General features: G+C 41.2%; 1 protein-coding gene across 5 annotated transcripts in view; it reads right to left on the reverse strand.

Annotated features, from left to right (window-relative positions):
* The window catches only part of sipa1l2 (signal-induced proliferation-associated 1 like 2), a 60518-nt gene that overhangs the window by 24401 nt on the left and 22744 nt on the right, over window positions 1-13373 (reverse strand). For 3 of the 5 annotated variants that reach the window (XM_047043698.1, XM_047043699.1, XM_047043696.1), the window contains exons 2-8: window positions 8917-10568; window positions 7906-8033; window positions 7082-7270; window positions 4839-5013; window positions 4508-4611; window positions 1396-1553; window positions 211-790 (exon numbers count right to left, since the gene is read on the reverse strand). In XM_047043698.1, the coding sequence (XP_046899654.1) occupies window positions 211-790; window positions 1396-1553; window positions 4508-4611; window positions 4839-5013; window positions 7082-7270; window positions 7906-8033; window positions 8917-10327 (2745 nt within the window). In that variant the 5' untranslated portion in view covers window positions 10328-10568. The remainder of the gene's footprint in view (window positions 1-210; window positions 791-1395; window positions 1554-4507; window positions 4612-4838; window positions 5014-7081; window positions 7271-7905; window positions 8034-8916; window positions 10569-13373) is intronic. The other 2 variants (XM_047043697.1, XM_047043700.1) reach the window with 2 other exon arrangements.

Genomic DNA, 13373 nt, shown 5'->3' on the forward strand with positions numbered 1-13373 from the left:
GTAAATTGCAGTTCCCAGGCCAACTTCAACTTACAAGAAAACCCTGACCCATTAAAACAACGTTTTAAAATCCAATTCATCCAAGATAAGGCCTCTTTGGTAAAGGTAAAATGTCCAACACACAAATCTGACAATGTGGGCATATTTACAAATCAAGATAAGGATGTTGTTTCAGTAAAGGTTAAGTTGAAAGCATCCTCATATACTCGCCTCCAGGCGTTGCATGATCTCCCGAACGTCATCCCAACATCCCTCCTGAACAGAAAACACCACGCATTCCCCACGCTCGTAGAACAGCTTGACACTCCCACACGCCGTACTCCAACCAATGACGTCCCGACAGTAGCAGTTAAACACCACCTCTTTGGATGCCTCCTCGATCAGCACTACAAACTCGTTGGAGACAGCCAACAGGCAGCCAATGTCTGCCGACTGTCCAAAGTCCCGGGCCACCACGGCCCAGGTAACCGCCCCTGTGCTCTGCAGGTGGCCGTTCCTCCTAGGTCTTGTACGCTCCTTCTTTTTGCCGCCCAACGTGATGAAGCTGAACTTTGCGCCAGATGAGTCCACCGGGGTGGCGCTGACAAAATTCTCGGCCAAGTCTTTCAGGTACTCTTGTCTCGTGCGCATGGCCATGGCGCGGAACTTGTCTGACTTGTGAGCCGCATTTTCACCATTGATCATCTTGGCCAGGAGGAAGTCCCGGAACACTGCTGACTTTGGGAACATCACTTCCTGGGGGATGGGTGGACCGAAGGCAGGAACATCTTTTGATCTGGTGACTGCAACACTGGTGAAGGGAGGAAAAAAGAAATGTAAAACAAAATAACTTTAGTTTTTAAAGTGCTCTTTTTAAAAGGCATCCAGTCCAACAGGAAGTCGCCATGTGACTAGCCTTGTCACACGTCATCGCACATAACACAATAATTTGTCACCACACACTGTTCGGTCTGATATCTAAGTACAAAAATAATAACAAACAACATTTTCCATTTAATTTACTCCTATAATCTTGCTAAAGAAAAAACAAACAAAGCAACACACAACAGCATGGGTCATTTGAAGGATTAATGTCATATTAATAATAATAATCCACAACCTGAAAATAGAAACAACTCAAACGATTAAACTCCTAATGCAAAAGGAATACGGTAGCAGCTACAACCAATGATAATGGATGCAAATATAGAATGTTTTCCAGAGTAAATGTTTAACATAAGTACAGTAAAATGAAATGATGAGGGTCCTCTGAATCATTTAACATAACCTGATTTGGAGCAAACACAAAAATCTAACCAAATACTTATAAAAAATATGTTTGAATCCTTAGAGTTCTTGTATCCTCTCACACAATTATTCACCCAAAGTGCATTGTATGAATGCCACTATGCTCACCTGTAGCAAACATTTTCAGTGCAGGGGTTGTGTACTTTGACTATGATGAAGACATGTTGAAAGTGTGAGCGGATGTTTACTGGAGTGAAGGGAAGAGCACCAGGTTCCTGGAAAATGACTGTGACTATGTCGTTTCCAATATGTCTCTTTCTCAGAAGCTGCAAAAGTAGGAAAAAGAGACAGGAAACACAAGACAAAGAAGTCAACTTTGAGGTAAGCATATCACTTATTACACATCAAATTCAAATCACCCAATGATTCTGAACCTGGGTCAAATACTGTGCATTAGCTCCATCATTGAGCTTTTACCTAGAATTTTATTTAGCTATCCGCGTAAAATCAAGTAACAGTGAAGTTTTTGATAGTAAATAACATGTGATTAAGACACATCTGAATCAAGTGTGTGATCTGCCTCCTTACTCCCTCGACAGAGGTGGTGAGCAAATAAGATTGTGGCGGAGCCGCCCAGCTCAGGGAGTTAAGAGAAAGATATCTGTTCTCTGGAGACGTTCAGGAGGATTACTGCTAATCCCAGACAATCAGCCCTGATCCCAGAAAGAGGGATAAATCATCAAATCACACAAAGTCCACTAATTAAGGTCCAAGACACACGCAACGCCATCATATAACACTGGCTCGATTTTCAAATGGGAAACGCTTTCCAGAAATGTCACTCACACAGTAAAGTATGTCCTGGATCAGCAGATGGATGTAGCTTTAGAAGGGGCTGAAATTGAAGCTGCTCTGTCAGTGCAGGCGCTATTTTACGGTAAAACTAATTTGTCACAAGGACTGTCATTTCAGTTTACGCTAGCAGTCCTTCGAATTCTCTGCACGATACTTCTGTTTTCTGTTAGCAAGAAAACAGGGTGCCAGGGACGCCATTCCACCATTTCTAGATGTATTTGACATATTCACACAAACACCACACACGGCTAATTGGCAACTGCATGCAGAATTGTTGCTGCGGTAACATTTCCAGCAATTTCCTTTCCCATTAACAGTTCACAGGCTACAAAAATGAGAAATGCCAATTCTAATTCAGCAGAGCACACTGTGACTAAAGGTCCAAAATTACCAGCTGTCTGCTGTGGGCAAGGGAAGGCCACTGAGCAATCTGTACTATTATGATGGCAATAATGATAAAACAAGGGAATTTGACTCATAGTTGCAAACAGGATATACAATTGCCCATGCAGTAGGATATATGAAAGTTGAAATGTACTTCTGCAAAATAAATGGAGGAAAAACAATATTTTGTTTCACAGAACTAACTTGTCTTTCTGGGAAACCATTATAAAGCAACTTGATTCCTTCATATCAAATTAAAAGCAATCAGCTACATATATTAGCAGGTCGACTGACTGATTTCCTTCTCATAAATTCCCGTAGTGCCACAGTGCATTTCCCTGTTGAAGCTCAGCTTCCATGGACTTCAATGGGGCTGCTTTGAACAGTTTTTTTCAGTGCTTCGAAACTATACTGTCATTGGATAAATGCTGCGATTATGTCCCGCCCTGGACGCTCTGCGTCTATGGGGGTGAATGGAGGAGTGGGCCGGCCTGGACGCTGGGCTTCCACGTGATGATTGGAGGGTCTGTTGAAAGACTGCATCTCCTTTTGATTGACAGTAATTTTGTACTACAAAAAGTCATCAAGAGCTATAAACCACTTTTCACCCTACGTCAGAACAACGTAACACAGGTTCAACTGCGCAAGTCGGTTGCAAGAGACGAACGTCTCCCGGGTATAATACATTTGGAGTGTCGGTCAGGTCATCATACCTTTAAATAGCCTGACCGAGTGATCGGGCAAAACTAGCCTGCCTAACGGAGGTCACTTTCACAGGCAAATGACGAATGAAACAGGCTCTGTTAAAGAAATCCGAGATGCTGGCTATCTTCAGCAGTCTCAAATCTACAAAAGGCAGTCCTCCCTGACGTTTTTAGTGTAGAATGGAGTGAACGGGCAAAACTAGGCTAGCTCGGGCAAATCTAGCCTGGCTAACGGAGGTCGCTTTCTCAGGCAAATGATGAATGAAACAGGCTTGGTTAAAGAAATCCGAGATGCTGGTTTTCAGGCCTGTATCTACAAAAGGCAATCCTTCCTGACTACATAGTGTATAGTGTAGATGGAGAGAAATACAACATTGTACACTCTGCCAGTGAGCGACCCGAGTCTGAGGCCAACAATGTCAAAACAATGTAATGGGGACGCAGTCTCACTCAGATTGCCAGTTTTACAGAAATCACAAAAATAATCGGACCAGCTGGCTAAAAGCAGAATTCCCATAACTCTTGAAAGCTGCCCTGCTCGACTTTTTAGGTGTAGAATTGACTTTAAAACTGTAAAATTATTAACTTTGTGACATGACGTGAAGACAATGCGATCTACCAGGCGACATTCTCACTTAAATTTCAAGACTTTCGTGACCCAAATCAAAATTCTGATGTGACAGATCAATGGGGAATTGCTTTCTCTGTTAAAAGCTGTCCTCCTCGACCTTTTTGGTCTTTTTAAATCGAACTATTTGCATAATCCGTGTACTTCTCTAGCCATTATAAAGGCTATCCCTTCCCGGTTTTCTGCAACCACATTGGCGCACATCCTGAATGTTTACAAACAAATAATTGGTCTATTCAAACTCAGTCCCATCGCGGATTTTGCAACTGTAGTTGAAAGACAAACTGCAGCAACCTCTTTCTTGGTATTTGCTTGGCGAAAATTGCTAACCAATTTTCATCATACATTTCATACAATTATACACCACGTTCCTTGTTTCAGTTTAAGCTAATTTCCACATTTCTCCTTCAAGATTAATATTGTTTGGTTAGATTGTACGTTCATTCATTAATTAATTCAGTAGGTTTGGCTAGTGTCATAGGGGTGAACTAGCCAAATAAATGGAACGTTTTAAGGATGTATTTCGGATGTAGGCCGAAAATGAGATTCCCCTCTTTGAAAGACCAGCAGCCGCCACTGATATCAAATATTAACATAATCTTGAAATGTTTTGGATTCTAATGTTTAATGTGTGGCTAATGATTTACCTTTAAATTATTTGTATAACAAAGTATTTTCTCATTTAAAACCTAAAGATGTGTCCTCTCACCTGTTGTCTGTTATTGGAAGTGTATGGGAGCAGTGTGGATACATGGAACATCAGCTCACAATCTTTATAGTTGGTGTAGAGAGAGTGGGTTCCCGTGGAATCCGCTGACACAAAAACAAAGAATTGAGGTCAGACTGACTGACACAGAACAATACAAAGCAATGTATGTTCTAATCATGAAAACAGACAAGAAAGAATAGAATGTTCAGGATTGAAAACAACAGGTCAGTAATGCAACATGTAAAAACTTTATAAAAATCACTTTTTTAAGGGGGGTAAACCTCTAAGTTATTGCACAAGTTCACATACATTTTCACATTTGAACACTTACTTTTGTTGTCAAGTTGCGCCCTATACTTGGTGAAGCCCTTCAATCTGACTCTTTGACCCAGCAGATCTAGAAACTCATCCAGGGCAGGGCTGGCATTCTCATTGTTGTACATTTCTTCCTCCGTTCGCTGCCCCGCCCGGCAGTATAAGATTCCCACCTTGTGTTGAAAACTTAGCTGGATGACATAAAAAGATGTTGGCAGTTCAAACACATCTTAGTATGTATTGTTTTCAAATGCTTGGGTCTGACGCAATGGCTTTATGGCATTTTCATAAGAATGACAAGACACCTGTTGTCATGTCTCTTGCCATGTCTATATAGACAAGCAGGGTACTCATTTATTTTAAAGTAGAGTGATATTTAAGTGTCAGTTTATCACAATTATCCAATAAAATAACAATTTCCTATTGAATCAAATTCCAAGTGGCTTTCAAAAACACATGACAAGATACAATCCCTCACTGTCTGTATCTTTAGATAACATTGTAGATTTACAACGTGGATGTGAGCAGTGTGCGGTGTCAAATTAGGCTTAAAGCGCAGTGCAAGCTCTAAAGGACAGCCCGTTTTACGGGCAAGTGCATTTTATCTCGACCTATCAATATCCATTACCTGACACCGGTGCTGAGACAGTCGTACTAAGTGTGCTATCAATCTGAACAGGGAGTCGACACCACAAAAGGCGTGTAATTTCATTCAGAGTGCCCATCAGACAACACCCAACTGTTGGGTCCTGAATAATTTATGAGACTTCTGGAGTAAGGGAGAGTGGTGGGGGATGATGAGAAGGGGTTTTAAAGGCAACATTTCAACCCACAACCAAGATCATAGGGACCAATGCAAAATAGGGACTTGTGCGGGGGAGACAGGGCAGCTCAACGCTAGGCAAAAATTGTGATTTGAGTTGCTAAAATGAAAATAGATTTGCGAGTAACAATTTCACTTTCATTCACGCTGCAGGTGGCTAACTTTAGCCCGTCTTCCCTTCTCTCCAACACACAAGAGGGGCTCTTTGGTGAGTGTCACAACAGCAGTTGTCATAGCAACCCATGGCAAACATTTAGCAGAAGGTGATGGTCGAATCATTTTGATTTGCGGAACAAAGACTGGAGCACTTTGAATGATTAATATTTTGAGGAAGCTAGCAAGCTACCATTACCAATGGGCAAACCATTTAATTTAGTCTCTTCCAAATGGTTGTCAAGATATATCCCCTATATGCTTGAGGTTAAAATTGCTGCTCATCTCAGTCTCAGCTTTACAATCTTTTAATTTTTTTGACTAAACAGACTTAAACTATATCTCATCAATACTATTTTATTGTATTAAAATGATGTTACCTTTGCAGTAGTGAAAAGCTAAATTGATTCATCCTTTCCTTTACACCTCTTAGATTACTTACACATTGAGTTACGTGGCAATATAAGGTGTTGTTTTTCTGCCCTCTTGGGAGTAAAGACAAGAAAATATCTATAAATGTAAATATGTGACAGTCACGGAAGTCTAAGGGAGTAATTAATCAAAATAGTCTTAATATAATTAGGATCATCCCCTGACATGTTCATCCCTGTAATATTGAACTACATTCAGTGTATCATCTCAAAATAATGAAGCTTCTTCCACTTGGCTTTGATGTTAGCTTGCCAGGTTTGTACTTTTCCCCAGACCATACCAAAATACAATCAATGTTAGCAGACTTTAGACCAATAGAACAGAAATGCTTAATCCATTAACCAATTAGGACAGAGTCTTGAGAAAATTCCATTACAGCACATCTAATAAACAACTTGAGGAACCAGATCAATGCCTTAAAGGAAGCCTCACTCAGATCAATGGTTTCATTGAAGGGTGGTTTCTAAAAGAAGTACCAGGCTAAACCACGTTCCATTCACTCTTGCCATTCAAGTTCAGTCTTAGGGATTAGCTTTAGTGTAGGAAAACGACCAAGGGTGTTAATTCTTTCCATAAAAATTGGGAATTCAGCATTGTGACTCGACACAAAAGGTCAGGATAACTATTGTACAACTGCCTGTCATATACACTATGAAGAAGAGTTTCCACACATTCAGGAAGAATAAATAGAAACCACTGTGCATTCATCAACTAAAAAAACCCTGAACGTTTCTAATTTAAAAAAAAAACATGTTTTTGTGACTTTAAAGAGTCACATATCTGAATAAACTAGCAATGATAAAACTCAACAGTTTTAATCAAGGTAATAGTATTGGTCAAAGATCACTCACGCCTTGCTGGTCCAGTTTCAGAAGTTGCTCAGGCACCTTGGGTGAATTGATTGCCAGCCGAAGACACTGAATATTCAATTCTGGTACCACATACTCCAGAACCTCCTTCAATGGTAAGCCCTTAGTTGTACCATGCTTGGCCGTGGAAGGGACCGCATCCTCAAGGATGGCTCCCCGGAGGGTGGTGAGCTTGAGGGAAAAGAAGGTTTCGTGTATTGAGAATAACAGAAATGTTATTATTATAAGTCTGGGAAATAGCTGAATTATAAATACCCCGGTTTTAGCTCAACCAACATAATTAAAGAGTAGGTCAACCAAAAGATCCTCCTCTGAGGTGCTAGTCTGAGTTCATCAGTTATGAGTTGAGCATTGTAGAAACTGTATGTATTGTTTAATTTTTTTCTGCTTAATAAAATGTATTACTTAGCTTACACCTAGAGACGGACAAAGTTTTAGGAACTAAAATGTAACCCATGCAAGAGCAAATTGTCTGCAACCCATAAGTCTTCCATTAACACCCTTATTAAAGTTAAATGTTACAATCAAATCTACAAGTCTCAGCACTTTAGATGATTAAACAGAATGTAGACAATGCAATAGGGACATGGCCAAATCCCTGTTCCATTGTATTATTTAGAATTTGTACTAACTTTGTTCCCCCAAAAAATGGCAACATAAAGAACATTTTCAGCACGAGATCTAATATACCAGACCAAGAATGTGTGAGCCTGGGTATGAACAGCCTATTTTTCCACAATATCAGCTAAACATACATTATACCAAACAGTCTCTTAAACACACCCCCTCAATGCAGGTCAGTTTACCTCACTAGTCCTGAAGGTGACACGGTAGTTGTACTGTGTGCCATCTTTTGCTTCCTCCAGTTTTTCCCTACGGACGCTGACCGCCACTGGACCCAAAGTCTCATCTGTGCCAAAGTAGTTCTGGTGATCTGAGAGTGAAAGTCAGCATCATTCATTAATAAGCATGTACTACCTGGATATTGATGTACATTCATGTGGTTATATAAATATAAAACATTCTTTTGATTTTTTTAAATAATCCACTGCTTATGCATCCGAAAACAATCAAATAACAATTGCATAAAAAGATTTTTTTTTTTTTTTTTATCAAGCCCTCCTTGACTGAAACACCAGTGGAAGGAATGGTTTTCATCAAGGGCACTTAAGTTTGCATAAACTCAGCAACTAAACATTGTGACATGCGACATGTGTTAACAATCCCAAAATTCCATAAATTAATTTTACAACCCCAAACATTTTTCTTCATTACAGCAGGCTGAAGAATATTTCCCATTGCTAATCCCTTTTAACATCATTCTGTTTAACCAAATGTCCTAATTATGTTTAGCTTGATCCCATTTCTGCGCAACAAATTGCAGACACAACTTCTAACCCTAGGCTGAGGCTACAGTGTGGAGGGGATCAAAGAACAGCAATGGAAGGAACTGTAAAGCTGTGTGGGCTGTGGACACATACGGAGGGAACTGAAACCAAAACCTCATCATCATACTGAACAGGACACAAAACCAAGATACACCAATGCCTCAGGTGATCGTTCATACTTAGGATGACATACATGCTTCCCCTGTCAAGGCGAACTTCTTCTGTTTTATTAATATATATATATATACATATATATTATTTTTGTTCAAGCGTGCAAAACTTCAGGAAAAGCAATTACCTCAGACATGGTTCATATGGTAATTGACCATCCCTTTTTCATACTATGGATTTTAAATAATTTAAAAGGGTAAAACTCTTGAGTTACCGATTATGGCAGAATACTTCTTCAACATTTAGATGGGCTCCTACCTTTATTGTAAAAGTACTTGTGGTAGTAGTATGCTCCTTGATCAACATGCTCAATGGTGTAGCGCTTCATCATGTCTCGAGGAAAGGCTTGGCTCTCCCTTGGCATCTCTAGCACTGACACACCTGCATTGGTGCAGCGGGTACTTAGCGTTGATTCAAGCGAATAAGCCTCTCCTACACTCCCATAGGTGGCGCTATTGGCCTTGGGCAAAGCCAACCTCCTTTCCCCCTCACCCCCAGTCTCATTACGAAAATAGGGGCAGCTGAGAACCAAATGATTGCCTTTCCCGTCCCCCTCATCTGCTTCCATGCTTGCTTTGTGTCCAAGGTCTTCGCAGCTCCCCACCGGCGATTCACAGATGGGTATGGGCATGACGGTGTCCCCTGTCCCAGAGGCCTGACATTGGGAGGCTGCTGAAGCCCCTGTGGTGGTGTTCTTCCTCCGGCCAAGATCAGCACGGTTAGCAGCAGCTTCGCTAATGTTGAACAGGACACTCTGGACATCATAGTGGGCAAAACACTTCTGGTAACTAAGGGGCCTGCCGAACCTCCCGACATCCTCCTGGTCTAGGTAGTCTCCCTCGCTTTTCATAGTCTTCAGTCTCCGGAAGATTGAGGTTTCCACCTTTTCGGACTTCATCCGCTGGATGAATGAGCGCTCCCTCTCTCGACTGTAGAGGAGGGAACTGTCAACGTAGTCGTAGCCCGGTATGCAGACAATGTCTCCTCGCGCAATCTGGGCAGCAGTCTGAAGACTTGGGGACAGGGCAGTGTTGAAACGCAAAAGTTCCGGGAAGCTTTGTGGAGGAGGCGCACTGGGATGGTCAGCAACTTCTGCGTGGTAACCCCTCAATGTGGCTGAGAAACCTTCACCAGACAGACCCTGCCGGTCTAGGGAGGAAGTGCTCCCATACTCACGGCGCAAGGTAGCCCCCGTATTGGGGTTGATGGTGGTATGATCAATATCCTCAGCTCCGATGTCACTTATGGTGACTTCGCTGTTGCTCCTCTTCACCCTAGCGAAGCCTTTCATAGGTGAATGGTTCAAGAGGTCGCAGAGCGGGTACTTGGTCTCTTCAAAGTCCGTGCTGCTAAGCAACTCTTGACTCTTTCCGGGGATGGCGTCCATGTTTTGGTCGGATGGCACTAGGCTGTCATACCTCGGTGGAGGGCAGGCTTCCCAGCCATCCTTCCGCTGGGGCCAGTCTGACACTCTTGCCCGGACACCCATCTTGGGTCTGGCTGGTGCTGCCTGCCCATGGGGGATTGGAGGTCCCATATTCCCCTTTAAGGCCTGGAGCTTCTTATTGAATGGGTTGTCCAACTGCATTAAATAATTAGAGCCCTGGGAATCTTCGACTACTCCAGAAAGGTTTGTCAAGTCTCCTGTCCTGAAGTTAGGCGCGTTCATATCCTGAGCACAGGCGCCCCTCAATCCAATTTAGCTCTTTAATACAAGCCATATGATAGAGTTTCACAGCAGTTGCACCTCTTCTTTCTTAGTTGGCTAATAACTAATATGTAGTTGACTTCACCAGGTCCATAATCCATTAGAGGAGTCCTTCTTCTGAGAAAAAACAGAGAATATTAATCCTTACAGGTGTCCTTTTCAGTCTTTAACAGCCACATTGGTGTCTGATTTGTATCACAATCTGAAATTAGACGAACACAATAGTTAATTTCATAATCCAAAAATCCATCTTTCAAGTAAGGCACAAGATCCAACCCAAACCCAGATTAATTGATACGATATGCTTGCATCAATACATGTCAAAGCGACATGTTTGTTTTTATGGGTTTGCTGGAATCTTTGAGATGTATTTAGGCACGTTAAATAAAAAGTAAAATAGTGATAATACTACAACACCACCATCATTGGAAAAGTAACTGGAGTGCATACAATATATTCATGCAATATATTTGAACTTTAAACCATCTACATTAATCCAGAAAATCCAGAGAGAATATTGTGCATCCTTTGATGTGTGGAAGGTTTTGTTGTACCCGGGGTTAAAACAAGCATGGAGCATTATTAACTCACAGGAGGTGTAAAAACCAATTTGCAATAACTACAGAAGACACCTATCCTAAAATTGGAAACGGCACAGTGTGGTGCCTGAGACAGGGCAAACGATGCCATCTGCACCAATGATGCCTCCATTTATTATTAAAGGCCACTAATAAAATGCGGAAGGGGAAAGGAAGGATGAGGGAGCATTCATTAAATGCATGGCCTTGATGTCTGACCATTTGAGAGCAAACAGATCATGAAAGTTCAAGATGAATATGGATAGACGACATTTCCTGCACCCCTGTCGCCACCCCCACCCCATCCCACCTGTCATGCATGTGAGAGCTTCCAGCCTAACCAAAAGGGATGTCTTTGGTTCTAAGACTTCCATTAGTAACCAGGTCTAACACAGCATATTAAATAGCAGATATAGTAAATATAGAACATTATTAGAATATCCTTCCCCAGAACACATACAGTAGTTCTATTCTTTGTTATCTGATCCGCAAAGTGATATACAGTGAAGCTAAATGCAACGGGAAACAAACCCTCCAATCTACTCTATATGTGGCCCTGTGAATTGAACTGGACTGGAAAACCACTAATATCTTAAAACAACAGGGTCATAAGGTCCTCCCATATATCCAGTTGACACACAAACTCTTCTAAAACCCCAGAATTCAGTGCAAAGCTGGCACTGAAACCCTGGCAGAGTTTATAACAAAAGAGGAGGGATGGATCCTTATGGATTAACCCCTGTACCCAAATGAAATTAAAGTTCCCCCACTACTGCCTCACAGAAAATATATTAGTCCCCGACTATGTCATTACCAGTTTTTGTTACACTTTCTCATTGATTACCATTACATCTGGTGGGGCTGTAATTGTAGGACCAACTTTGATCAGATCTATGATTTCAGCCAGAGGCTGAAAATAACCTACATTCAGACTGGGGTTGTCTAGTCCAACACCAACATTAATCAAGATATTTCAGATCATGTAATATGTGCGTAATATATTTAATCTCTCCCTGTGTTCTATTTAGATACAGATTGGAGTCCAACAGTCATAATTTTGGGAGGATTTCAGACACAATTACTCCAGACTGCTCATGGCAGTATTTCTGAGCTGAATTGGGAGGAGATTACAACAGAATCCATTTCAAGTTATGATAATGATGAGAACAATACCAGGAAAGGAGGTCAATGAGCAGCCACAGCTAATGCTGCCCAGTCCCAAATCCACAGAGACAGTTGTCTCTCCGCGTGTGTACCCTTCATCTCTGTAAAGAAGGAGGGTTTAAAATGACACGTGCTAAGTGTACTAAGGATTCTTGATACAGTCTTCACAATAGTTTATCCTAAGAAGCAGCAACCTGGGACATTCATTTCTCTACTTGCAATAAAAGAGCATCCCTAAAGTCTTTAAAAAAAAAACTGCATCCTACACACCTGAGCACACAGTCCATGGACAGGCTTGGCAACAACATGAGTGATGCAAGACCTCAAATCAGAAGCACATGTCCAAATATATACCCACAATATGGGGGTCAGATGGCTGAGCGGTTAGGGTGTCGGGCTATTAATCTGAAGGTTGATGGTTTGATTCCCGGCCTTGCCCAATGAAGTTGGCTCCTTGGGTAAGGCACTTTACCCTACTTGCCTCGGGGAGAATGTCCCTGTACTTACTGTAAGTCGCTCTGGATAAGAGAGTCTGCTAAATTACCAAATGTAAATATGATATGGGGAACAAAGATATGTTTCCATTGAAAGTGGGAGATTCTCTATTCTGAAGAGTGCCCTTCAGAAGTCTATTCTTAAAATTATTTTGTTATTGTTTCTTTAACTGTGATGTGATGAAATGATAAGGAATATTTGTGTGGCCCGCCCCACTGCATCATTTCTTGATTTCTGAGACTACCTCTTTGAGGGTAGTGATCAAAAGGAGAATGATTGCTCTTGATTAATAAACAGAGTTTAGTGTGTGGTTGCCAGTGTGTACTTACACTGAAACATGACACATCTCTTGACCTGATACAGTTGTAATCTACATACAAAATAGATATTCAAGATGCAAAATCATGACATTTGTAGATGATTCAAGTAATAATATTTTTTTTACATTATTAACACACTTCAAGAAAACTCACTCTAGCTACTTGTTTTACAAGCATGTCAGTACTGTCTCACGGTAGATTGTGAGAATAGTTTTACAGATGTGTTAAAGGGGCAGTGCCTTTTTGCTAAACACTTTCAAGTTGGCTACACTTGTAATTTGCATGGCGGCAAATGGCGCATTTCTACAACAACAACAACAACATTTCATGAGCATAAAAATATAAAGTAAATAAATAAATAAAGAGATCATGCCTTTTTCCTAACTGGTCCTTTACGGCCACACCTCAGGCAGTCATAAAAAATCTAGCCAAGGCATTGACCGCAATATG

The sequence above is a fragment of the Hypomesus transpacificus genome, chromosome 21, assembly GCF_021917145.1.
Source record: "Hypomesus transpacificus isolate Combined female chromosome 21, fHypTra1, whole genome shotgun sequence".
NCBI lineage: Eukaryota > Metazoa > Chordata > Actinopteri > Osmeriformes > Osmeridae > Hypomesus > Hypomesus transpacificus.